General features: G+C 44.6%; 1 protein-coding gene across 2 annotated transcripts; it reads left to right on the plus strand.

The window, feature by feature from the left end:
• Window positions 1-553: 553 nt before the first annotated feature.
• Window positions 554-21,142, plus strand: LOC125719251 (myotubularin-related protein 11-like). 2 transcript variants are annotated; one of them, XM_048993862.1, is made up of 17 exons: window positions 554-928; window positions 4,045-4,114; window positions 8,572-8,708; window positions 9,144-9,213; window positions 9,296-9,435; window positions 9,718-9,802; window positions 9,991-10,138; window positions 10,292-10,379; window positions 11,236-11,324; window positions 11,638-11,762; window positions 13,636-13,714; window positions 14,398-14,468; window positions 14,819-14,991; window positions 15,672-15,842; window positions 16,229-16,444; window positions 18,063-18,399; window positions 19,254-21,142. In XM_048993862.1, the coding sequence occupies exons 1-17, from the start codon at window positions 872-874 to the stop codon at window positions 19,520-19,522; spliced, it is 2,325 nt and encodes a 774-aa protein (XP_048849819.1). In that variant the 5' UTR covers window positions 554-871; the 3' UTR covers window positions 19,523-21,142. The 2 variants fall into 2 exon arrangements, with proteins under 2 accessions (XP_048849819.1, XP_048849820.1); XM_048993863.1 differs by having other exon boundaries at window positions 18,063-18,359.
• Window positions 21,143-23,304: the final 2,162 nt, after the last annotated feature.

A 23,304-nucleotide genomic window follows, 5' to 3' on the forward strand; every position in this document is an offset into this window, starting at 1 on the left:
AGTTCTGTGTTACAAGGGCAGCAGTCTGCACAGGGATGCCAGACCTTCCTCTTCCCAGTCATTTTATTTGGGGAGATGGTCATCCAGTGAGCTCTGGGTCCGTCTGTTAGACATGCCCAAAGCACCTTATCTGCTGAGTGACGTTGGAGAACTTGACATGTGAGTTTTCTACTGTTTAGCAGACCTGTTCTTTGCACCTGTTTACCCTCAATTACATTACTGCCAACCATATCCCAGCAGTAAATCTGATAATCTGTTTAGTCATTGTTTCACACAGTTTTACATTTAACATGATGTAGTTTAGGACATTGAGTGTTTTACCAGCATAATGGTAATTTGCCAACTCGTATCAAATTTACTTTCCATGAAGTTTGAACACTATGTACAAGTGTACGGTTTTTTTATCGTCTACTGGCCCTTTAAGACGCTGAGCAGCTTCTTTCTGTGGAAATGTGCTTCTCAGCAGCAAAAAGGAGATAAACATACTGAAAACCGACAATGTGCAGATATCTCGCTGTGCTCCGTAAGGCTTTAAAAACCAGTAAGTGTTAAATGTTGTTGGCTAAAGATCTACAACTTCCTTATGCCTAGAAGGAGCGCTTTTTCACTCTTGGTATACGGTGTACAGGAGTAAAGTGATAAATGGATTGTAGAAGTGCAACCCGAGAAACCACAGACCAACTGAGAACCGAGGAGGAGTCGAAGCGGGGCTGCTGAACGCCGCAGAAGCAGAAATAAACGCTTGTTTCTGTCAAACCTAGGGAGAAGCACAGCTTGGCCAAATTTCTCGTTCTGCACGACGGCTGATTAGAGACCCGGTTTCGGCTGTTGATCCGTCCATAACGTCGCAAACTGCCTTGGGGCCACCGACATGCTGACGGGACCCAAGAGTTTCTTTAAAGCCCGACAACGTGTCCCAGATGCCAAGGTAGTATACTAGGTTGTGACACGCTGGTACTTTCAACATATTAATTTATGAAATTAAGTCTAGTGCGTTGATCCTTATTAGTGACGTTGTGCGTGAGGTCGTGTATAACGTAAATATTTACTAAAACACTACTCTTAACAGACGTATATAAAATTATATTATTAGGAACATCACAAAAAACCAGTCGAGGAGACCTGGGTACGTCTCTGCTGTTGCGGTATAAGCTTTAATAGGGATGCTTGGTCTGTCTAATAGGGAAGTTTAAGTTGTTTGACAGAGGCTACGTTTTGAATAGGTATTGTAACCTTCAAGGGCTAACGTAACGTGGTGACTGATTCTGATGATCTCGCTCAAAATATACATGGTTTATTAATATGCAGTTTCTCATTTCGGTTCCCTCGGCCGCCAGGTTTGAGACGTGAGTAAAGACGCCACAGGAGGTGATCTACCGCAGATTGTAAATATACAATGTCACAAAATAACGTTATAAACGTATTGATTCTGAGATTAATATAATCTCAGAAGTAATTTCCCTTGTTTCTGGGAAATGAGCACGTATTAATTCCAGTTTAAGCGATGCAACAATCGACTGAACCGACTAAACGTCATTATTTAAAACGGCTTTGCAGAATTAGTTTTTTGGCCGGTCATTTCTCCAAACTTAAATCTTGTGTCCCTTAAACTTTGCGTGAGTTTTCGGCAGAGGGTCCAGGTTTCAAGTCGTGATTAAAATGCTGAATCTACCCTGCAAACAATCCAAGTACAATTGCATAAATAACAGTACGTGGATGGGGAGACAGTCGCTTCAACAGTAATTGTGACAGAAACTGTATTATGGAAGCGTGGTGTGTGGATGCGGTTCAGCCCGGATGGCCGCAGAGGATACCTATTTGTTGTTTTGCTTCGTCCGGTCATTTATGTCCAAATTTTATTTATTAAAAGATAAATTACGAGCATCACTTCCCATTGTAAAAGCAGAACCTTTTCAATTGCACTGCTGTTGCACCATGCAAATTAATCGTGCTGTCCCCGTAATCATTTGGGTATGGATAACGTGGAATGCAAACTACCAAGTAGCTGCCTTTATTATTTTTTTGTACTTTTTAAGGCTTAATTTTAGTGCGCGATCATTTGGTAATGAAACTACGCTGTCGGTATTGGTCCTCAGTGGCAGCCGAGTCATGATAGGAAGGAAAGTTCCAGCGCGAAGGTATAAATTCCGCAGAGCTGAAGTATAATTTTCACATTAAACATTCACGACCGTGAGCTGCAAGTCGTTTCAAATTTATATTTAATTACCCTCCCATGATTTGCACCTTCCGTGACCTCCAGAGCCTGTCAGATCAATATCAAGGAGATGGTTATTATTTTTAAGTTTTATTGTGCTGTTAATATACCGCTGCACCAGCACAATCTGTAAGGCGAAGCAGATAGGAAAAGATCACAGGTGGGTGTTTAGATGGAGATAAAGAGGAAATAAGAGTTCTAGTTGCTGATAAACATTGGTGTATAAGCAGATGACACGCAACGACGCGATTAGCATCTAATTTTCATTTTTTGGTTTCCGTTTGCATGAGAATGCTGCCTATTCGGCTGTTTCCGTGCCGTCTTATATATATCTTAACTGGGGTCAATACGCGGACTGTCATGTTGGTGATTGATAGTTGTCTTTTGTTTTTAGTCTCCCTTGTTGCAGACCGTAGCGATCATGCGTGATTTGGCATTAAAGTTGAGTAATTTCGGCCGAAGAGAACAAAAGCACGGTCATAAGCTGCGTTTAGTTCGGGGTGGGGCAGGTGGGGAGCACTTCAAAGTGCTTATATTTTTAGACGACGGATTTCCTTTATTATGAATTTCATGATTTCTTTATTTTTTCTTTTTGGAGCCGTATTGTAACGAGTACAGTCGGTTTCACCTAATGTTACACTGAATAATGTGGTAGCAATACAAAAAAGCTGTGCGTCAAATTACATGTATTCTTAATAATAATTACGATTATTAATATTATTAAGCTTGATATCTTTTCCCTCGGGGGGTGCAAGCCGATGCATTTGAGCCTTTGGATGGCTGGTGCTAAGGTTTCACCCCGTCTTGCTCTCACTTTCCCTCCAGACACACGTCATTCTCACTTCTGCCCTATCTGTTTCCCATTCTCTTGCTATCAGAGGTGGAGAGTCCAGGTCCAGAGAGTATAAATCCAGACCAAGATTTTGTCCCAACCAACCAGTTGAGGTCTCTGTGACTGGCTCTTTATACTCAATTGGTTGGGTGGAACAAAACCTTGGTCTGGATTTATACTCCCTGGACCTGGACTCTCCTCCTCTGCTTGCTAGACTGTACTTCCTCTCCTGGGGTGTTGCTTAGCACCCCTAAAATGATCTTTAGTGCCCCCCCCCTAATTTAGTTTAGTGTGTCTTCATTTTCTTGAAAAATTTTCAGCAAAGCCTTACCCCTCCTTTCATAAATCTCTAGTGAGGCTCATGAGTGAGTGCCTCTCTCAGTCCTCTTTATGTCAAAGTTCTCCTGTCCTTTTGTCACTAAAATGCTGCAAACCTTTTGCTTCACCTAAAGACGGTAAAGTTCTGTCTGTTTTTCACATATATTTCTTATATTTGAAAATGTGACAATTTCTGATATGCTTTGTATTATGCAGGATAGGGGTTTTGAGTCACACCTCTGCGTATGAAGAGGTATGCGTATGCTCTTTGCAGGTATTCCAGTACAGAGATATGTAGTTAGGCTAACTGGTGTCCTTGATGCATGACTGCACACATATATATGCCCTGTGTCTGACTGGGGTCCCATATAGAATGTACCCCAGCCCTCTGGTGTCTAGAATGCGTTTCCAGCTCCTCTGTGATTCATTTTAATGCTAATTGCGATCTTTTATCATTAGCTGTGTCTGGAATCGAAGGTTAACTGTGGAATTTCTGGATAACATATGCGCATAGTTGTAATAAAGATATCTTCCTATTCTGCTTCAGCCTTGACGGGGACGCACTGTTTCTGAGTGATCCTGTGTTGTGTCTGGACCTATGGCCCTGAAACTGTACAGCGTGTAAGGACCCCTTCCTCGCCCCGGCCTCATGTCCGTCTGCCTCTCCTTTGCCCCATAGGACAGAATGCTGTCCCACGGCAGCTCGGATGCGGGGGACAGAGGGACACTTGGTCTTCGCCTGTTGCCAGGTCAGTCTGTCGGGACGTTGCTCAGCTAAGCATGGCGCTGTCCTGGAGGGATGCATCATGAAGCTCGTATTCAAAACCAGAGATCGAGGGAGAGTTTTTCCCCAAACTTTTTAGTGCTTCTTTCTGATAATATCTATTCGTGCTTTGATTTGAATGACTCTCTTGCTATGTTTCTAACACATGGTTCCAATGTTAACTTGCCCTAGTTACTGGTCACTCATTAGAAGCTGTTAGTTCCTTGACAGCTACATGTTTGCGATGTAGTGACTGCCTTGATTTAGGGGTGGGCGATATGGAAAAAATATCATATCACGATTTTTTTTACAGTTAAATCACAATTTCGATTTTATCACAGTATTTTTATACTGATTTGAATTGCATAGATTTTTTTTACTATTCTGCAAGTTACTGAACAGTACAACCAAAGTATTTTCCTTTGTTAAAATATAGTCCTAAAGAACGAAACAGGATTTTGGCCAAAGAACATTTCTGAAAAGATTTTAATCAGTTTGTGCAATTTTGCCAACAAGTTTATTTAAAGCTAAATAAATACTTAGTTACTTCAGAACAAAATATCAACAAGAACAAAAACTTGAACAAATGGTAAACAATAATAATGACAACTATTATGGGCGAATGCAATTCTTAAACTATTACTGGATTATTCAACATCATTTTAACATGACATGACAATACTTCCTTAGGTAAAACAAAAAATAGGTTCTTAAAAGGGTCAACATAGGATATAAATGTAAATGTACAGTTAAATTGTGGTCATATTCAGGGACGGATTATGGGTCGTGTGGGCCCCAGGGCAAAACGTTCGCGAGGGCCCCCCCCCACCACCACCACCACAATTCAAGGGCCCTTGGCAGCCAAACGCCCTCCCTATAGGGTCAGGGACCCTTGTAGGCAGAGGATCAAAGAATGTAGGCCCTCTAAAATAGACAAACGAAAATACATTGTTGATAAGCGTTGCAAATTGTTTTGGGCTAGGGGCCCCATGGGCCCCCTGCACTCCAAGGGCCCCTGGGCAGCGGCCCCGCTGGCCCGGTCCATAATCCGTCCCTGGTCATTGTTTCGGATGTTTACTCTTTAAGTGACTGAAAAGGTTTGTCGTGTTGCCGTCCGACGCGCGAACCTTTTCTCTGCAGACTGTGCAAATAACGACTGTTTGTTCCTTATTGTTTGGGTAAAAGCCGGATCACTTCCATATTACCGATGTAGAGTTATTTTTAGGGACCAACTCATCCGTTATATTCTCACTTTCAGCCATTGCTTCCCGCTACACTCAGAATCAAAGAGAGTGTTGGAGTGAGAAGTTGGCCAGTGACATAGTTTACGTTGGTTGGTTGAGCGCCGTTTCTATAAGGCGGTAATTAAGCGGACTAACAAATACTGCAGTTCGCCTTGGCTGAAGAAAAAAATTAGGTAGAGCATAGAGCTGCAATAGACAGAATGTAATCTATATAGACAATTCTACGATCTCAGCTGTGGCAGATCATCAACACATAATCATCTTCACGATCTCATATCGTTATATTCCCCACGTCTACCTTGATTGATTTTGTGATATGCATTTTGTTATACGGCATACATTTACATTAACTTAGAAGAAACTTGCTCCATGTGACATACAAACATTATAAGTTAATGTAAATGTATGCATTATAATTAATACATACATAACAAGAACAAAGATTAACTACATTAATGTATACATACACACAACGAATGCATGCATTATAACTAAATATATACATAACAAAATCAAACATAACTAATGTAAATGTATGCATTAACTAAATATATATATATATATATATATATATATATATATATATATATATATATATATTTAACAAAATCAAACATTATAATTAAATTAATCTAAATTCATGCATTATAACAGTAAAAAATTAAAAAAAAAGTCTTGTAGAAGCCGTATTGAAACTTCATTAATATTAGCAGCTGAAGAAATCTTCTTAGTTTGAATACTTCAGCTACTGCAGTATTCACTGTATTTGTTGCATCTGGATGACAAGTGTGGATTTTGGTATTGGGGGAGGGGGGTGTTTTATACTGACAGATTGTGGTGCTTCTCTGCAGAGTTGATAATTAACGTGACGAGGACAGAGAGTAGGTCCGATTACGGAGTCTGCGGCCGTCAGTCCGCAGCTTCTCCGCTCCGCGATATGGCTGATTTGTTCAGGGCGCCGCCCGCGGCCGCATATCCGGCTGAACCTGAACCCGAAATCCTGCGTCAGTACTAAACTGTCACTCACGCTTTCCATCTGTGTCACTCCTAAGCCTCCATGTCCTCAAATAGCAAAGGTTTCTTATTTCCACATTAGACTGTTGTTCATTTTTGTACTGAATCTGTCTGTGTGTTTTTTTAAGAGCAGATACAATAAAATAAAAGTTGAAAAATATGACAAGACATGAAAGATGGAAAGGTGCAGGAGAGTGTGACCTTTATCTTAACTTCATTTTGGAATTTTTGTTTGTATATCTGATTTGTTTGTTTATCTGAAGGCCTGACAGAATGTCACATTTTAATGAGATACAGTCAGTCATGTTTGGTCTGATTTTCACATTGTTTTAGGCCCACTTAACACCATACAAAGAGACAGTAGTCACGGTCACTGTCACTGCTCTGTCTGTCACCCAGCTCCCCCATTAATGTTTTCCCAGTTGTCCCACTTCTGATCTATGTGCAGTTTTCCTCGATATAAGCTTGAAGCTTCAGAGACTAGACTCAGGCAGAGATTTAAATATTAACAGGAAAAGTGTGTGTATTTTTGTGGTCTGTGTCTCTCATTTCAATGGGGCTGTACTCCCTTAACACTCATAAAAAGGGCTCTTTGCTCTCACAACAAATGAAGTCTCTGTCCACATCATGCAGAATTGGGACAAGGAAGATGTACTTTTTTGGTAGATAAAGTCGCCTCTTCTGTTCCTGCTTTGTACATCTACAGAAAGAAGCGAAAGATAACGCATCACCTCCAAAGGATGTGTCCCCTGCCAATGTCCCCTTTAAATACACACGACGAACAAAAGATGGCCTTTAGTTAAGAAGTAAGCGGAGAGATATTTTCTCATTAAACAGGAAAAGGGAAAAAAATATCGAGGGAGAGTATAAGGTGATTGTGGTCAGATATCTCTGGGCAGAGTGGGTCTCCTGCTGACCCTCTCCCCCCGCCCCCCCATAGCTGTACATACCGCATGTTTGCCCCAGTCCACTGCTTTCTCAGGTGACTCCCCCACACAGAGCCACTGAAACCAGACCAGCCCAGTGGGGTAGAACGACGGATTATAACGATTTAGAGAGGGATGGATGGATTGCATGCATGCTATACGTTAATGTCAGGGTCATGGTTATTGAGGGAATAACCTGATAGGCTCTGTCGAGGGGTCTGCTGATAAGCCTTAAAAGTGCTAAAAAGTTACATTTCAAAGCCTTGACATTATGAGCATCCTTTTGATGTCTGATTAGCAACCTTGAGATCCGTTCAGTCGATAATTGTAGCACGGTAACGTAGCACAGTTAACTAGCATCCAGGTTACTTTCAAAATGAATTCGTTATGCCAGCTAACTAGCTGACTGGGTGACGCCCCAGCTGGAGGCCATATTGTTTGTTTGTATAAATCTCTACTTAATCTACAGAGAAGTTTACAGACTTTATCAATGTGAAGTTGTATTTTCTGACTGCTGCATTGTGCTGTGCACAACTTACAAATGCACACAAACATTTGCTGCAAACAAAACAGACTTCCCCGACAAACTGTCTGACTTTTTCTTTCTGATATTTCCGGATAAAGATTCCCTGATTATTTCCAGTATCTCTCTGCAGTGGTTTTGATATGAGCCTGATAACTGATCTGTTTTTTCTCTGTGGAATTTACTCTGTGTACAAGGGCTGGTTCTGTACTCACTGTGATCACACTTTTTCTTATTCTCTAGGTTTATCTTTCAAAACATTTCTGAAATGCTTTCTGTATCTCTTCTGCAATGTGGATGCTGAAAACAGACAAAAGTACTTTAAACATAATCTTTGCTTTGTTCTCAAGAAGGAACTGGATACTTAGCAATAGAGGAAAGCCTGTTTGGGCAACTTCAGGTTTTTGGCTTGGGGTTATGTTAGACAGGTGGGCGTTTATGTAAGGAGTTTGGGTGCCATGGTGAAGCTAAGTTAGCCACTTAGCCTTATATGGGTTATGAGGCTGATATGTGCGAATGTCTGGTTGATACCTCACTTCCCTTCCTATTACTGCTTAGCTAATCAGCATAATCCTGAGTTTCCTAACTATAATCCACAGTTGTAACAGACATTGCATTTCTCATGAATTAAATTAATCTGGGACACAATTTTGATGTTAAAATATCAACATGCTATCAAATTCTGGGCTGAGATTGATAGCTTGAGCACTCATTCAGTCAGGCCTATCTTCTTCAGGTGAACATATCCTCCAGAAGGCTGTCCTGGTCAGGAAGAAGCTACCCTGCAGAGAGGGGGGTGGCTGGCTGGCTGGCACACTCTTCTGCACCCCCTTCAGGGTAGCTTTTGTGCCCCAGGATGACCTGACGCGTGACGTAAGTGGCAGGTCTGTCATCTATTGCTGTAGTAATTATCGGCTTGGAACTGCTGCATTGTCATATTGAGGCTATTACTTGACGTCTGTAGGGTTGTGGCTTTAAATCCCACCTCCTTTGTCTGTGTGGAGTTTATATGTTCTTCCTCTCTTGTTTGGATTTCTTCTGGGTACTCTGGTTTGCTCCCACAGTTACGTTCATTGGTGTCTATACATTTTTCAGTGTGTGTTATTGTGAAAGTGTGTGCATGTTTGTGACATGTTAGGGACTGGGTCTGGCTGTACCCCTGCCAGTTATATTCTGTGCAGTCTGGGATAGGCTCCAGGCCCCTCAGGATTGTGACCAGGGTATGCGTTTGATATACAGGATATGAAGGTTGATATACAGTCTGTTGGTTGCTTGAAGTTCTGCTTCATGCTGCGATCCTTTGCTCAGGAAAATACTGACCCCATCCTACTTGAAGACCATGATGTGGCACTGACCTGCGTTGAGAAGGTGGTGGCTGGTAAGTCATATTTTCAGACCACAGTGTGGAGTAACTGACTGTGAGCCAAGAGGTCAACAAACTGGGGTCTGCCGTGCCCCAGTGGGACCTTCCCGGATGAAGGTCATGACGCCCACCTCCACCCTGAAGTTCGTCCCAGAGGAGCTGCTCCTGTACTGCCGGGACTTCCAGGTGCTCGGCTTCCTGTTCGATCGCCTGACCCCTGAGACCCAGGCCATGGAGGTGAGTGGAAGCAGTCATGTAGGTTCCAATAGGCCAGTGTTTCTCAACAGTCCACATTTTTGCTCTCTCCCAGCTCCCACCTGAACCAGGCATTCAGTGCTCATGGGAGTTTTACTTACAAAAAAATGCTCTATGGGCACAACAGAAAATGATCGGTTTAGAAAGAGAACCAGTCAGATTGCAGAAGAGGTAGGACCAACCAATCAGAGGCAAATCTGGGTTGAGAATCACTGCTGTGGGCCTCACTGTCTCAGGTTCCTCCCACGTGTTATATCCTTACAGATAGCGCAGGTTATCGCTAAGGCCTATCAACCTCTTCAGCCTGGAGCCCTGTTGACCTTTCTGAATGCTGCTTTCGGAAGTGTGGGTAAGTGAGTCATGTAGCCTACCCATAATGCCCCATTCCAAAGTGGCCCACTCTCCACTGTGTGGTTACATTGATCCTGAATACCAAACCGAAGAACATGTTTGCCCATTTCATTGAAGGCCTCCATTTACACAACGTCTGTTATTCCAGAGTAGATGGATGAAATCGAGTCTTATTCCCATCTCTAGAGATGAGGCAGCGTCTCAGCAACCGGCACCGCGACACCACCATGTGCTGGTTCGACATCGCCTCTGACTGGGAGACCGAGCTGGAGAGGACGGGGGCCACGGGCTGGAGGGTCAGCAGCATCAACCATCGCTTTGAGATGGCTGCCAGGTAACAGCCCACTGCGCCCCCTGGAGGCTGTTCCCCCATCGCCCTTTTTCTGGGATTATTTTAGGCTTCTGAAAATTCCATCTGCATATACGGTGATGTCCATGATATTGTACTGGTGCTTTTGCTTTAATCAGATGCCCGTTGTCATTGCAGTCTGCCCAGGGTTAACGTGGTCCCGCAGAAGGTCCTGGACACCGAGCTGAAAAACACCTTCGCCCATTTCAACGAGGGGCGAATCCCTGTGAGTGTGACTACAGTCCCGGCGTCAAATGACAAGCCGTGTAGCTGCTGAAGTCTGCGTTTCCAAAAGCGTTCAGATGTCTAACTTGAGTCCCAGGTGTCAGACTCACTTCAGTGTTTCTTACCCCAGTCCCAGAGACAGTCAGCGGTTCTGCTCCTTCCCAGTTCCCGAGAATCCTGTACTAGGTATGTGTATGGTTCAGGTCAGCTGGGAGCTGGAAGGGAGCAAAAATGTGGATTGTCTGGGGATCCCTGAGGACTGGGTTAAAAAAGGCTGATTTACCTTGAATAAATTCACATTTTTTGCTGAATAAGCATCCATGTGATGATGATGATTATTATTATTGTTACTGGTAATAATAATGACTAACTGATCCATGTATTCTATGCAGTTTATCCGCTTACCTTTTTATGCAGCCTGATATTAAGATTACGTCTCTTGTACATGAACACAATGACACTCCCCCTTACGGACACCTTTTGCTGTCATTTCTCACTGTGACCGGGTTACCTGGGGAGTGTTACGTGAAGCAGGATTTCTCAGTTAGCTGGCTTCACTTAAGCCAAGTCACGACTATAAATAAGAGTGTAGGGACGGAGAATTCCTATTGGACGATCATGACTTCTGGCTTAAGTTAACCCAGCTAACTGAGAAATCCTGCTTCATGTAAACACCCCTCTGCTGATCCTGCTTCATTTTGTTGCAGACTGTTGTTGATGTCGTGCTGATTGTGTGGGGATTCTACCAAGACTCACACTGCTTGTCAAGTGATGCTGTCACAACCAACATGGTGCTGATGTTATGTGAATGTTCTGGAAATGTCACCCCAGACTGACGGCCTCCCCCTGCGTTCTAGCGGTGGTGCTGGCGCCACCCCAGTGGGTCTGACCTGTTGAGGATGGCGGGCTTCAAGAACAACATCTACTGCGAGAGGGACGACGTCAGGTATGACCCTTGTGTACCTCTGCGGAGTGCTGGATGCCTGACTTGGTATCAGAGAGGTCATAATATTACCGGGTTAAACAACATCCTTTCATGTGTTTCCAGTAATCGATTATCCATTTAGGAATATTAAACGGAGTGTTTGCTATTCCAAGTGTGTCCTCGCTGGTGCCAATGCACACTGGAAGCTTCCACAACTATATTCGTACACCCTTGACTTTATTAAAGAGCAGCCTTCTAAAGAAAGACCCGAAAGGAAGATACATGACTGGATGGTCACATGACGTGTCTGCTGTTTCTCCCTCCCGCGGGCCAGGAACCTGGAGGCGCTGGTGTTTGGCAGCGGGCAGCAGTGTGTAGTGGTGGAACTGGCGGAAGAGATGCCCACACTGGCTGATCTCCAGCAGGGGCACGCCCGTCTGCGTGCACTCTGTCTGGCCGGTAGGTTCCTACCACAAGGGGGCGTACTGGTTCGTGCACTGCAGTAATGCAACAGATATTGGCTTGCTCGGAATACATGTGAGGTAATGCTGGAGACCTAGGAGAGCTGAGAGACTTAAACTGAACGAGTCTGCGACTGTGGTGGCTCAGTGGGTAGCAATACATACTCAGGTCTGTACCTTTGTGTGTGTGCAGTGTAACTCAGGTCTGTACACCACTTTGTGCGTGTGCAGTGTAACTCAGGTCTGTACACCACTTTGTGTGTGTGCAGTGTAACTCAGGTCTGTACACCACTTTGTGTGTGTGCAGTGTGTATTAAATTCCACTGAAGTAATGCTTTGCTCTGGGTCCCTCCGGTTTCCTCCTGCAGTCCATAAACATACTGTTTCGGTGTTTCTAAATTGTCCACTGCGTGATTGTGTGCTTTCTGCTTCCTGGGACAGACACCAGGCACTCCAGGAGTTTGTACTGGATAAGCAGTTAAGGAAGAGGAATGGAGCAAAACAGACAATAATGAGGGATAATTTAGTGGACTTCTGTGGCAGTTCACGCGATGCCAATCTCACTCACATGTGCATTTCGAGGCCGGTGCCCGCAGCAGCATCCTGTCTGTGCAAAAATGGTTTGCAGAGTTTTGGCTTTTTCTGCAGCTTGTCTTCAGACACGAGAATTTCGCTTTACTGCATACAGGACCGCAGCTACTGCTGCCGGGAGAACAGACTAGTCCGTCTGCTGGGAATTACGCTGCCCGCGTGTGTGATGTTACGTTGTTGTTGATTCTGCTTAAATTACCTAAGAGATCTGCAGTTCGTGGGGGATTTTGCTTTATAACTAAAATGAAAATAACCCAACAATAGAATCGGTCTAATAGGTGAAATGCTTTATGATTTGCTCAGAAAAGAAAACCACAATTTAACACTGCATAATAATAAATATATGCATAAATATATTAAACTGATACAATAAAAACTAACAGTGATTTCTTATGTTCTTCAAAGGGTTACTGATATCTTGTTGGATGGTTAGATGAACATCGCTTCGGTTTCCAATCCTCTCCTCCTTTCCATATATTCATTAAATTTTACCACCAGTTCATTAATTCATTAATTTAATTAGTTAAAAGTCAAAGAGGTATTGATTAGCCACAGGAGGTGTGTTGGTGATCAAATACAAAAATACATGAGTGTGTTGGCTGGTTGCTACAAACACTGCAGTGGCTTTAGGTTTTGAAGTGACTAAGCTGGAATACTTTGACATATAATATTGTAGTTCTACATCAACATGAAGATCATTTGAACATCATTTTCTTTGACGGCCTAAGACTTTTGCACAGCACTGTATGAAGTGATCAGCGTTTCTAAGCATTCAGCCTGGTGCGATTGTGAATAAAGCTAATAATGCACTCAGATATGTACGTGCGAGAACATCTGTGGTCAGCATGGCGGCCAGATCCACATGATGCTTCGCGGAGAGGAAGAATCTGCTGGCGACATTCCTGCTTTTCTGGGTCAAATGGGGAGAGGCTGGGGGGCGGGGCTAACATGACGCAAATGGGAATGTCAGGCCAAGGGGGTCGCTGGAAGGTGCAAAGGCACATGGGACAGATGTGTCAGGGCTGGGCAGGGGGAGGATTGCGGCTGTTTGGGTAGGTGTCAAACTGGGAATGACGAGCGGGTGAAATGCAGCAGTACAGATCCTTACCGTTCTTTCTCCGCCCCAGTGTGATATACACGATATACACGACGCACAGCAGCCGGCGGACTGACAATTACGTTACGTCATTTAGACAAACAAAGACACAACTCATTCAGGATGGCCGGAATGATTCAGAGTTTTGACAGATTTCGGGATGTTGTCTGTTCTGCTTCTCCAGATGTGTCCACGGCGGTTACCGTACCAGACGAAAAGTGGCTGTCTTCGCTCGAAAGCACTCGTTGGCTGGACCATGTCAGGTACGATGCCCCCAAACCGCCCCCCCCCCCCCCCCCAGTTCGCATCTGAAACTGATCACATCACCATCTAAAACTAAGCAAGTGTGAATGACAAAACTAAAGGAACTTACACATTGGTGATATTATTATGGGCTTTGATAAGTTTGTCTGAACAAACACCAAATGATGTGAAACATCCATATTTTAAGTACTTTTTGTGGCACTACGTAACCATCGTATGCAGCTCTTAAATCCCAACATTTTGATGTCTTTGTGGACTAATATTCTGCCAACAGTATTGTGTTCGAAAGCCAATTTATTCTGCTTGCTGGTCGTTGTCTAAACCCTCAGTGTCAGGTTGGACGTTATCGCCCACATCAGAGAATAAGCCTGAACTGTTTACAGTCAGCAATCTAGACCCATGGTGTCTAAGTGCAGCTCTAGACATCTGATGATCTATGAGTCTGTTTATTTTAATTCTGTCTATATTTGTTCTGCTAGCTTTAAAAAAAATGCCAGCCTTGCTATGATTTATAATTAGTAGTCGTTCTGTGGTAAGAGCAACACTGGAAATTTTTCTTTGGACAAACAAGACCAATCCGTCGCATTTCCTGTTTCGGGGGTGCCTCAGGGCATAAATTTAGGCCCTGCCCTGTGACATGTACGCCGCTGCGGACTAACGCGGCCTCGCCCTGTAACTCCAGGTGCTGCCTTAGGAAGGCCACAGAGGCTGCGTGCCTGCTGAACGACGGCCTCCAGACGGTGATACTGCAGGGTGAGTCACGCGGTGCGACGTAGAACCAGTGCATACGCTATCGGTGCCAGCTCTCTGTGGCCAACTATGTGTCTCATTTGCTGTTCTGTCTATTTGAAGACATTTTTAGGGTGGTTGCTCTTTAATAAATGCCTGTTGTCTCAGTTTTACTAGAAAATCGGGAGAGCATTTGCAACCTTTGGGAGTTCACCTCTCATACCACTAGAGGGCGATGTTTATCTTTCGCCGCTCCTAAATGAGAATATTGGATGTTTTGTTTTGGACTTTCTCTTGTTTCGACCATACATGTAGATTTCAGTTCTTTATACCTGTGCCGTCGCAGTCACCTTTACCCGTCTGTCTGTCGCCAGAGGCAGAGGACCGCGACATGAACTGTGTGGTGAGCAGCCTTGTCCAGGTCATGTGTGACCCATACTGCAGGACCCTGGCTGGCTTTCAGGGCCTGGTGCAGAAGGAGTGGGTCGTGGCCGGTCACCGATTCCTCAGCCGCGGCAACTACCACCGCGACCGGGAGAAGGAGGAGGTAGTAGTCACTGAGTGCCCCATTTATTAAGCGCGGGCTTTGAATCCCTCTGCTGATATGTGGATAGAGGCCAGTCCCCATACTGATGACACGCACGGGGCTACAAACTCTGCGTCATTTGTCATTTAGGGGTGGGAGCTGGATGGTTTTTTGACCTCGTCGGGTGTTTTCAGTGTCCATTTGCCCCGTGCTCTGCTCAGGCTCCTGTATTCCTGGCCCTCATGGGCTCCTGGACACTGTATTTGTGACTTAACATCACAAGAGAATGACTTACCATTAAGGAAACATCTCATGTTTTCTTGGAATGAAGACTTCTTCATATCATGAAATCATGACATAGTTTCATAAAACCATGCCTTAATTTCATGATATAATCACTTAACATCACAGTGTGCCCCTGTGTCCCCCATTTGCTCTCTGTTCCCCAGATACCAGCTTCTGGGTTTCCTCCTTTACAGTCACATGGTCCATCGGGCCTGAAATTCACAACACGCTGGCAAATCGAACAGGCGCCTCTCGGTTTGCTCTTAAAGCTGACATGCTCACTGAGGAGCAGACGGCAGACATGTCATTCCCCATTCTCCAGACCCTCTCTCCCAGTTTGACTGAAAATGCATGTTTCCCCAGCATTTTAAACAAGGCCCTGGGGGACCCCCCCACCCCTCCCCGTCTCTGGCCAGGCTCCCGTGTTCCTGCTCTTCCTGGACTGCGTCTGGCAGCTCTGGGCCCAGTTCCCCTCCCGCTTCCAGCTGACGCCGGAGTACCTGCTTGCCGTCCACGACAGCGCCCACCTGCCGCTCTTCAGCAGCTTCCTGTCCAACTGCGAGCTGGAGCGGCGACGGCGCAGCAAGGTGATGGCCATCTTTCAGGCCCCCTGTTAGTTAATTAGCATTGCTACTAATATAGGTGTCTATGGAATTGCCAGTAATAATAGGGGTGCAGTTATTTTTTTTCTATTTTCTATAATGTTATCGTTTCTGAGGGGTTGACCTTGCCTTTCTTTCTTTCTTTCTTTCTCTCTCTCTCTCCCTCCATCCCTCACTCATGTAGCATTTGGTAATGAATTCAAATGAATAGTATACATCATCAGAATTGTACGTGACCATTATCTTGCCTTGTCTTGTCTGTGTCTATACCTGCTGTATGTGAGTACTGACAGTCGGGCACATATTCTCTGTATGTGTGACCATGCTTGGCCTAATAAACCTGATTCTAGTTTCTCTCTGCATCTCCACAGTTTCTCCAACTTCTGCCCCAGTGCTACACCCCTGTAAATGGCTTGGGGAAGGGACTGCCGCGGACTGCCTGGCATGCACTGCCGGACCCGCCTCTGCCCCCGGTGTGGGACTGGGCCCTGCAGTACAGTTCTGCCCGACGCTCTCGATTCACACAGCCCATGACCCGGCCCGGCCCACCCCCACCGCTCGTCAACGGGAGTCTCAACACCGTCAAGGTACAGTCTCTCATCCGGCATCCCGCCGTCTCTGCTGATGCGCGTGGTCAGGTTTGCCATCACCCAAATATCTCACTTCTGGACTGGTCAAACATCTCCATTGGCTTGCTGTCTGCCCAGTCCAGACAGCGGTGTTGCAGATGCCTGGGGTTCCACACTAGACTGGGCAGAAAACAGGATGGTACCGTACGAGAAAGGCTAGAGCAGGACACTTCGCTAAAAGGGGTCGGGTGTTTTGAAGTGTGCAGCAAGCTACTGGAGATGTATTAGTCCATAGTGGCCGGTGTAGTTATTTTGTTGTACCTTTGAACATTGTCCCTAAACATACATTGCTTTTAAGTATCTAGCCGTTTAAATGGACAACAAAAACCTGCAGTGCCAGCCTCCTTGGGCTAAAGGTCTTGCTAAGCTGATGAATGAAAACACATCTCGGGTCTAAGGTTACATAAGCACCAGCAACAAAAGGGCTTAAGGAAGAAAGAACTGCATCAGCATGTTGCTTAACTGGACATTTATTGTCCCATCTGTTTCTCAATTGCCGGTAAAATAAACTGACCTATAAAACCTGTTTGTTGGGCTCCCCGTGGACCGCGATTGGGAAATTCTGCATTCTGTAAGTACTGAGATGACATCACAAGGGAACGTCCAATGAAACAGTAGCTCAGAGCTGGGCTTGCCAGGCGAGCTAGTATTCAGCCCATCTGTGGAGCGTATGATATCAGTCAACATTAGCGGTTTTGGATCCGGGTCGGGGCGCCAGCATGGTCACAGGATTCACTAGAATCATACGGGTTCCCCAGGGGACGGTTCCCTCAGTGTTCATGAGTGGGGGCGGACCGAGCTTCTCATACAAACAAACAGCATGCTCTATTTTTGGAATCTTTCTCACAAGTCTGAGGAGCTTAACATTGCTGTTTGAAATCACAGGCAGTAGAAATGTCCACAGGTTAGGTCTCCTCCAATCAGAAACTCCCCTTCCGTGGAAAAAAAAACTCCCCCTCAAGTCGAAAAGAAAAGCTTACAGTTCTGCTTATTATACATTCATCACTGACACATACACACCAGGGGGGGTCACAGCTGCAAACGCGATGATCTACATATGGCAAGACATCACAGTCCTTACGGTGGAGGACATGACTCCAGTATATGATGTAAAACTGGAAATTCCACTGAGTCAATACGAAACTCTGTGGGTTTGGGAATAATTTGGCAGAGTAGGAACGTATAACAAGGTCTAAGTGGTTAATGGCAGTGCACTGCTCCAGTTTGCCTTCTACCTAGACACCTCACAATAGCATTGAAACAATGGCTGATTTCAGTGAATTTTTGTGAACCCGTAGCTTTAATCCCGTGCCTAGACTCCGCCTCCTTTTGCCTTGAGGAGTGGGAGTTCACCAGCACCAGCATTGGTAATTTTACACGACATAATAAGCTTATATTATACTTTTACCCAAAGCAAAATGCCTGATTATGTCTGTGTTCAACTGCGGCTACAAAACGGAACTTTTAGTTTTTTTTCATATCTGACAATCAGACTTGGTCTTAGCTGTGAATATTTTGTGTGGTTCCATTTTTTAAATAAAATGTTATATAATAATGAAATAAGTGCTCCCCCCAGACCATGGATGAAACCCCAGCGTCTGTGTTCCTCTTCTCTCGGGGCACCTTCACCTCCCCCTCCAACCTCCTGCCCTGGCGAGAGGGTGGAGGGATGGGGCTCTCCAAGAGGAGTCTCAGGCGTGATCCCCCCTCCGAAAGCCCTCTGGCACCTGATTGGCTCCTGAAGGCCTGGAGCCTGGCAGAGCACACTACTAAGGCCCCCCAGAACCTGTCAGGAACCCTGATCCCTCAACTGCTGGCTCCCTGCATGGGTCTATGGAAAGACTGCTACTTCCGAGGGGTGCTACAAGTACAGGTACGGCACTACAAGTACAGGTACGGCGCTACAAGTACAGGTACGGCGCTACAAGTACAGGTACTGTCACATTAATCCCCAATCCACATTAATCTGACAGGGACAGACTGGTTTTCAGCTCTGGGTTTTATGTCCAATTCCAGCCCAATTTATCTTTGTTCTGGAGGAACTTTGATAAATGATGCCACAGTTTAAGCCTTATTATCAAAATTAATTTAAGGAAATTAATTTATCAATTTAAAATGAATAACAAACAGCATATTGCACTCTAAGCAGTATGACTTTTTAAGTCTCTCCTGGCATCTTTCTACCATCCATCGTTTGAGAAATTTCCAGTGATAGCAGGCAATAAGTTGTGGCACCTCCACAGCTGCGAACTGTGCTCAAGTGATCAGACACGTGCATACGGTGTGTCTGCATGTTGTTCTATGGCCCAGCAGCCGTGGTCTGTTGTATGTGTGACAACTTGCTGGTTAACATTTTCAAGACTTGTTGCAAGGTTTTAAACATTAAATGATTTTGTGCCTGACTGGCTCAGTTTTGAACCCATCAAATGATTTAGTTTCTCCAAGGCCTTCCCGGCCTGCCCCCTATTGGTTAGACATAAAACACAGACATTCAAAAGTTTTGAATAGCAGAATGCTAATTGTTATAAAAATGAATTGACATATGATATTCTGTAGATGGTTTTCCTTGGATCCCTGTCAGCAGGTGTTTCCACTGAATCCTAATGGAAATGTATGTAGTCACTGTACAATAAGGCACTATACCTGAGAAAATGTAGCCCATCCATGGCTGTTATTGCTGTTCTAAATCAGCCTGCCGTGTCTCATTCTGAGTTCGGCGGAATTCCAGCCGGGAGAACAGAGCGACTGTGTGTGTGTTTCGCTGCAGGCATTCCGCCACCCGGAGACCACATCCGGCCACCCTGTGGACCAGCTGGCCAGGGAGCTGCAGCAACTTACGGAGGAGTTGGCATTGGCATCAGCCGTCGGAGCCAGGGGTTTGGGTCAAGTAGACCTGGCACCTGCCTCAACCAGAATGCCAACAGCAGCACTCTCATCCATGCCACCATACACCACCTGGACAAGTCTCTGACCTCAGCTGAAGTACCTCCCCTTACTGCTGCATTTCCTAAAGTCACCAGGAGGGGGTACTGTTGAGTAGAATTCCTTTCCATCCAAGCAAAATACAAACTGTCTACCCTGTTGGCCTGTAGCATCATGCTTAACCCTGCATTATTTCTAACATCCTCAACTGGGACCAAACACATACTGCAGATCAAAGTAGTGTAACATTAAATGGAATTGTAGGAAACTGAGGGTTAGGGATATTTACCAAAATAGATTTTGAACTCAAAATAATCAAATCTGGCTACTTTACTGTTCATCCTTGTGTATATAATGATTTTTTAAAAATATTGTTGTATAATGTGTCAATTTTCTATTTGTTTTTCAGCCATTTCACGTGGATCTTTCTGCATCCTAAAAATAATTTCAGTCAGTGACTAGTTGGACTAGATTCCACAGGAAATCATGTTGAAGAAGGTAACCGTTTTAGCTGTGAAATAGAAAAAATGTCAGATTGTTTTAGCAAAAAAGAAAAGATTTGACTTTGGAGTCCATTTTGGGCGAGCTGTCCGTTCAGATTCTATTGTGGGTTGACTTCTGAGCAGCATAAAAGCTCATGACAGCAGACCGAAGACCAAATGTGTTTTTATTAGTTCTCTAAATGTAGTTGGTCGACATCCTTGAAATAAGGATTCTGTTTCTGTTTGTATTTATGACACGAGTGCTGGAGCCAGTTGCTGTTGTGTTTGTGTGTCTTTTGCTAATCATCGTTCCCCCCAAACACCTACTTCTTCATGGCCAAGGGAACTCTTCTGTTAAGCTCTGCACCAACATCGGACTGTTTCTGTTATGACAAACGTTCACGCAGCTATACAGTGAGCTGGTTTGGAGAAACGCATTTACGAATGAACGGACGACAGTTGGCCGTCTGCACGGACACCGAAATATGCATCCCTTATCGTTCTGGTTTGTCCGAGAGTGAATCCAGCTCCCCTAACAGAGATCATCTTTGTGTGAGCTTAGGATATTGGCATCGCTGCCGGCGATTTTCCTCACAGCCGGAACCCATGCTGCCAGTCCGACCGTTATTGACCAGTTAGGTTTATCATGTTGATTTGGACTCGTTGAAGATTGTCGTTGTACCCGTCACATCGTGCCGGAACGAGCCCACTGACCTATGCAATAATGAGCGGTGAGAATTAACGACGGATTCTAACATGTAACCAGTCATCATCTAAGTTACTTGAAAGCGACTCTTCGGTGGATTTCGTCCGTCGGCATAAACAGGGTGATTTTCACAAGCAAATCATTTTCAAGGCGCGATTAAAGATGCCGTAGCGGGGAAACTATATGTTCTTATTGCAATGCCAAAACTCTGCTTTATAAGGATTATGGCGGTTTTCGCCGAGATCCATCACTGAACATCAGACACCAGCGTCAACCTGCAGCTGCGAGGGACTCGGTTTCACAGATATGCTCATATGCCACTGCTGTTGTGCCTTTGGGGGTCAGTCAGCCATAAATAAGGCGAAACGTGTTTTTCGACAGAGGCTGCGCTTCCTGTATCTGGGAACAATGACGACAGTGTTATTCCCTTTCTGTCACACTTTTTGGTGCAGATGGCTGGTCGCTTTATAATTTGTACGGCAAGGGGTTTTTGTATTTGTCTTATTTAATGACTAAGAGAAATAAATCTCTTAATTTATCAGTTTTTATGAGATGTTACTTGTGTTTCCTGTTGTCAAAAGACTGCATTCATTGTGCAATGTACAATTAATGAATTATAAGTACTGCACGTGTGACCTCTTTCAGGACTTCAGGACAGCTGGAAAATCATCCCAGGAGACCAGCTCATGAGACTGGCATAGAGACGAATGTGTGTGTAATATTTTACATCTACATATAGCAAATATAGCATAATGAGGGACTATATTCATTAAAGAACCATTTATTGTTATTAAATTACAATTTGAAAACATAGCCATTGTAATTAAAAACACAATATGCATTTACAAATATACAGTATAAAACATTATAATACTTAAGCTTTGTACCCAAACACTGAGGATGTATAAGCACTTCAAAACGTGACTAGCATAGTTTTGCTCAGCCTAGTATGACAGCATGATGGAAAACAAAATGTTGACACACTTGTACGAAATGCCTGTCATACCATTTTCCACCTATAGTTGTGTTTACAAACCTGAGTAATCCAGTAATGTTATTGCTGTTTCGTCATTTTCAAAAATCAGAAACCGCACTCAGACAAAGGCTGTCATTTCAGTTCGCTCTGGTTTTCCCATCATGCTCTGCGCACAGTCAGCAGTGGATTCATTATTTGACGTAGCCACATGGCTGTGTCACAGCCCACGACATATCACAGCTTCTACAGATACAGCACATGGGTGCTTATCACTGGAAAACCACTCCCCATTCACAAAAAAAAACACGAGACCCAGACTTAGCCTGACCCACAGAGCTCAGCTTTCACAGATCAATCGCAGGGCCTCGGCCTTTGACTATCATTCCTGCCTGCTAGTTACTGCTGCGTATCTGACTGCTTGGCCAAGAAAGTCCCTCAACTTCCCGGCTCGTCCACTTCCTCAATGGACTCCTGCCGTAGCGTTCCAGTACTGGCGTTGCGAGAGTCCTCTCGGGAGTAGGCGGACCTCCCGGATTCAGGGATCTGTAGCCCCAGTTGCCGGATGGACTTGCACATGGGACAGGGGTACTCACACAGGCCCTCGATGTCCAGGAAGGCTAGGTTCACTATGTGGTCCATGCAGGAGTCGCAGTACCTGTGTCCGCAGCTCAGCTGCTTGAAGTAGGCATCATAGGAAATACAGCTCTGGCAATGCGGCTGCTCCGGGCCCAGGGAGGAGGTGCAGCTCTGAGAGCGACTATCGCGACCATCAACCTGGCTCAAGGAGGGCCTGCTGGCAGACCTGCAGAAGGAGTAGTGTGGACAGCCATGGTAATATATAAAGCCATATTTAACGGCAACAGGATGCTTCCACACAACACACTACAGTCATCTGCCAAGTTCTCTAGGATTTCTTAATAAATACAAATTGTTATATTACCACTTCAAATCAGAGGCGTAGGGACAGGACTGGCCTGGGGCTCCGTGCTGGGAGGGGCCCCCGTAGCAGCCGATTACATAGCAAGCACATTGCAACAACAAATCTGCTTTATTTATGCATTCTGTTTTTCACAGTAAAATGAAAAGAAAGGAACTGTGCTTATTAAATTGTCTTTGTTGATATTATTCATTTACATTTCACAGTAAAATAAAGGTAATGCATTTCATCATGCCAGGGGAGGGTGTGCTGGGGGGCCTCATGGAGTTTTTTGCCTGGGGCCCCCAGTGTCCCTAGAATCGCCTCTGCTTCTAATTCCTTTGACAAACCTCGACAAATGTGATTTATGGGATTCTACCTTGCTACGGATCTAATATACATCCTTCCGCACTGTGTAGAGGGTTTGATTGTGCTGATGTTAATGCATCTGCCTTTTCATTACAAGAAATAATCTGATTACCCCGATATTCAGTATTTCAGAATATTATAAGTTTTATACGCTACAGGTTAGACCCCGGTGAGTATTGTTATTTCTCGTGAAATATTCTGGCGCATGATTTCCCACAATTACTAAAAACAAAAGTGGTTGATGATATATGAGGTTATAATTTCCTGAGTGGATACAATTGTGTCCGACAGTCGTAGGCCGTTGAAAAATAACACCCTTACGTGTGAAACCGTAAACAAAAACCGCATTAATTACATCGTGCTCGCTCATTGTGAGACAGATGCACATCTAACCCCTGTCTCGCTGTAGGAGCAGTCAGTGAAAACTGTCAAACCGAGTTTCTGTTT

The sequence above is a fragment of the Brienomyrus brachyistius genome, chromosome 23 (genome assembly GCF_023856365.1).
Source record: "Brienomyrus brachyistius isolate T26 chromosome 23, BBRACH_0.4, whole genome shotgun sequence".
Taxonomy (NCBI): domain Eukaryota; kingdom Metazoa; phylum Chordata; class Actinopteri; order Osteoglossiformes; family Mormyridae; genus Brienomyrus; species Brienomyrus brachyistius.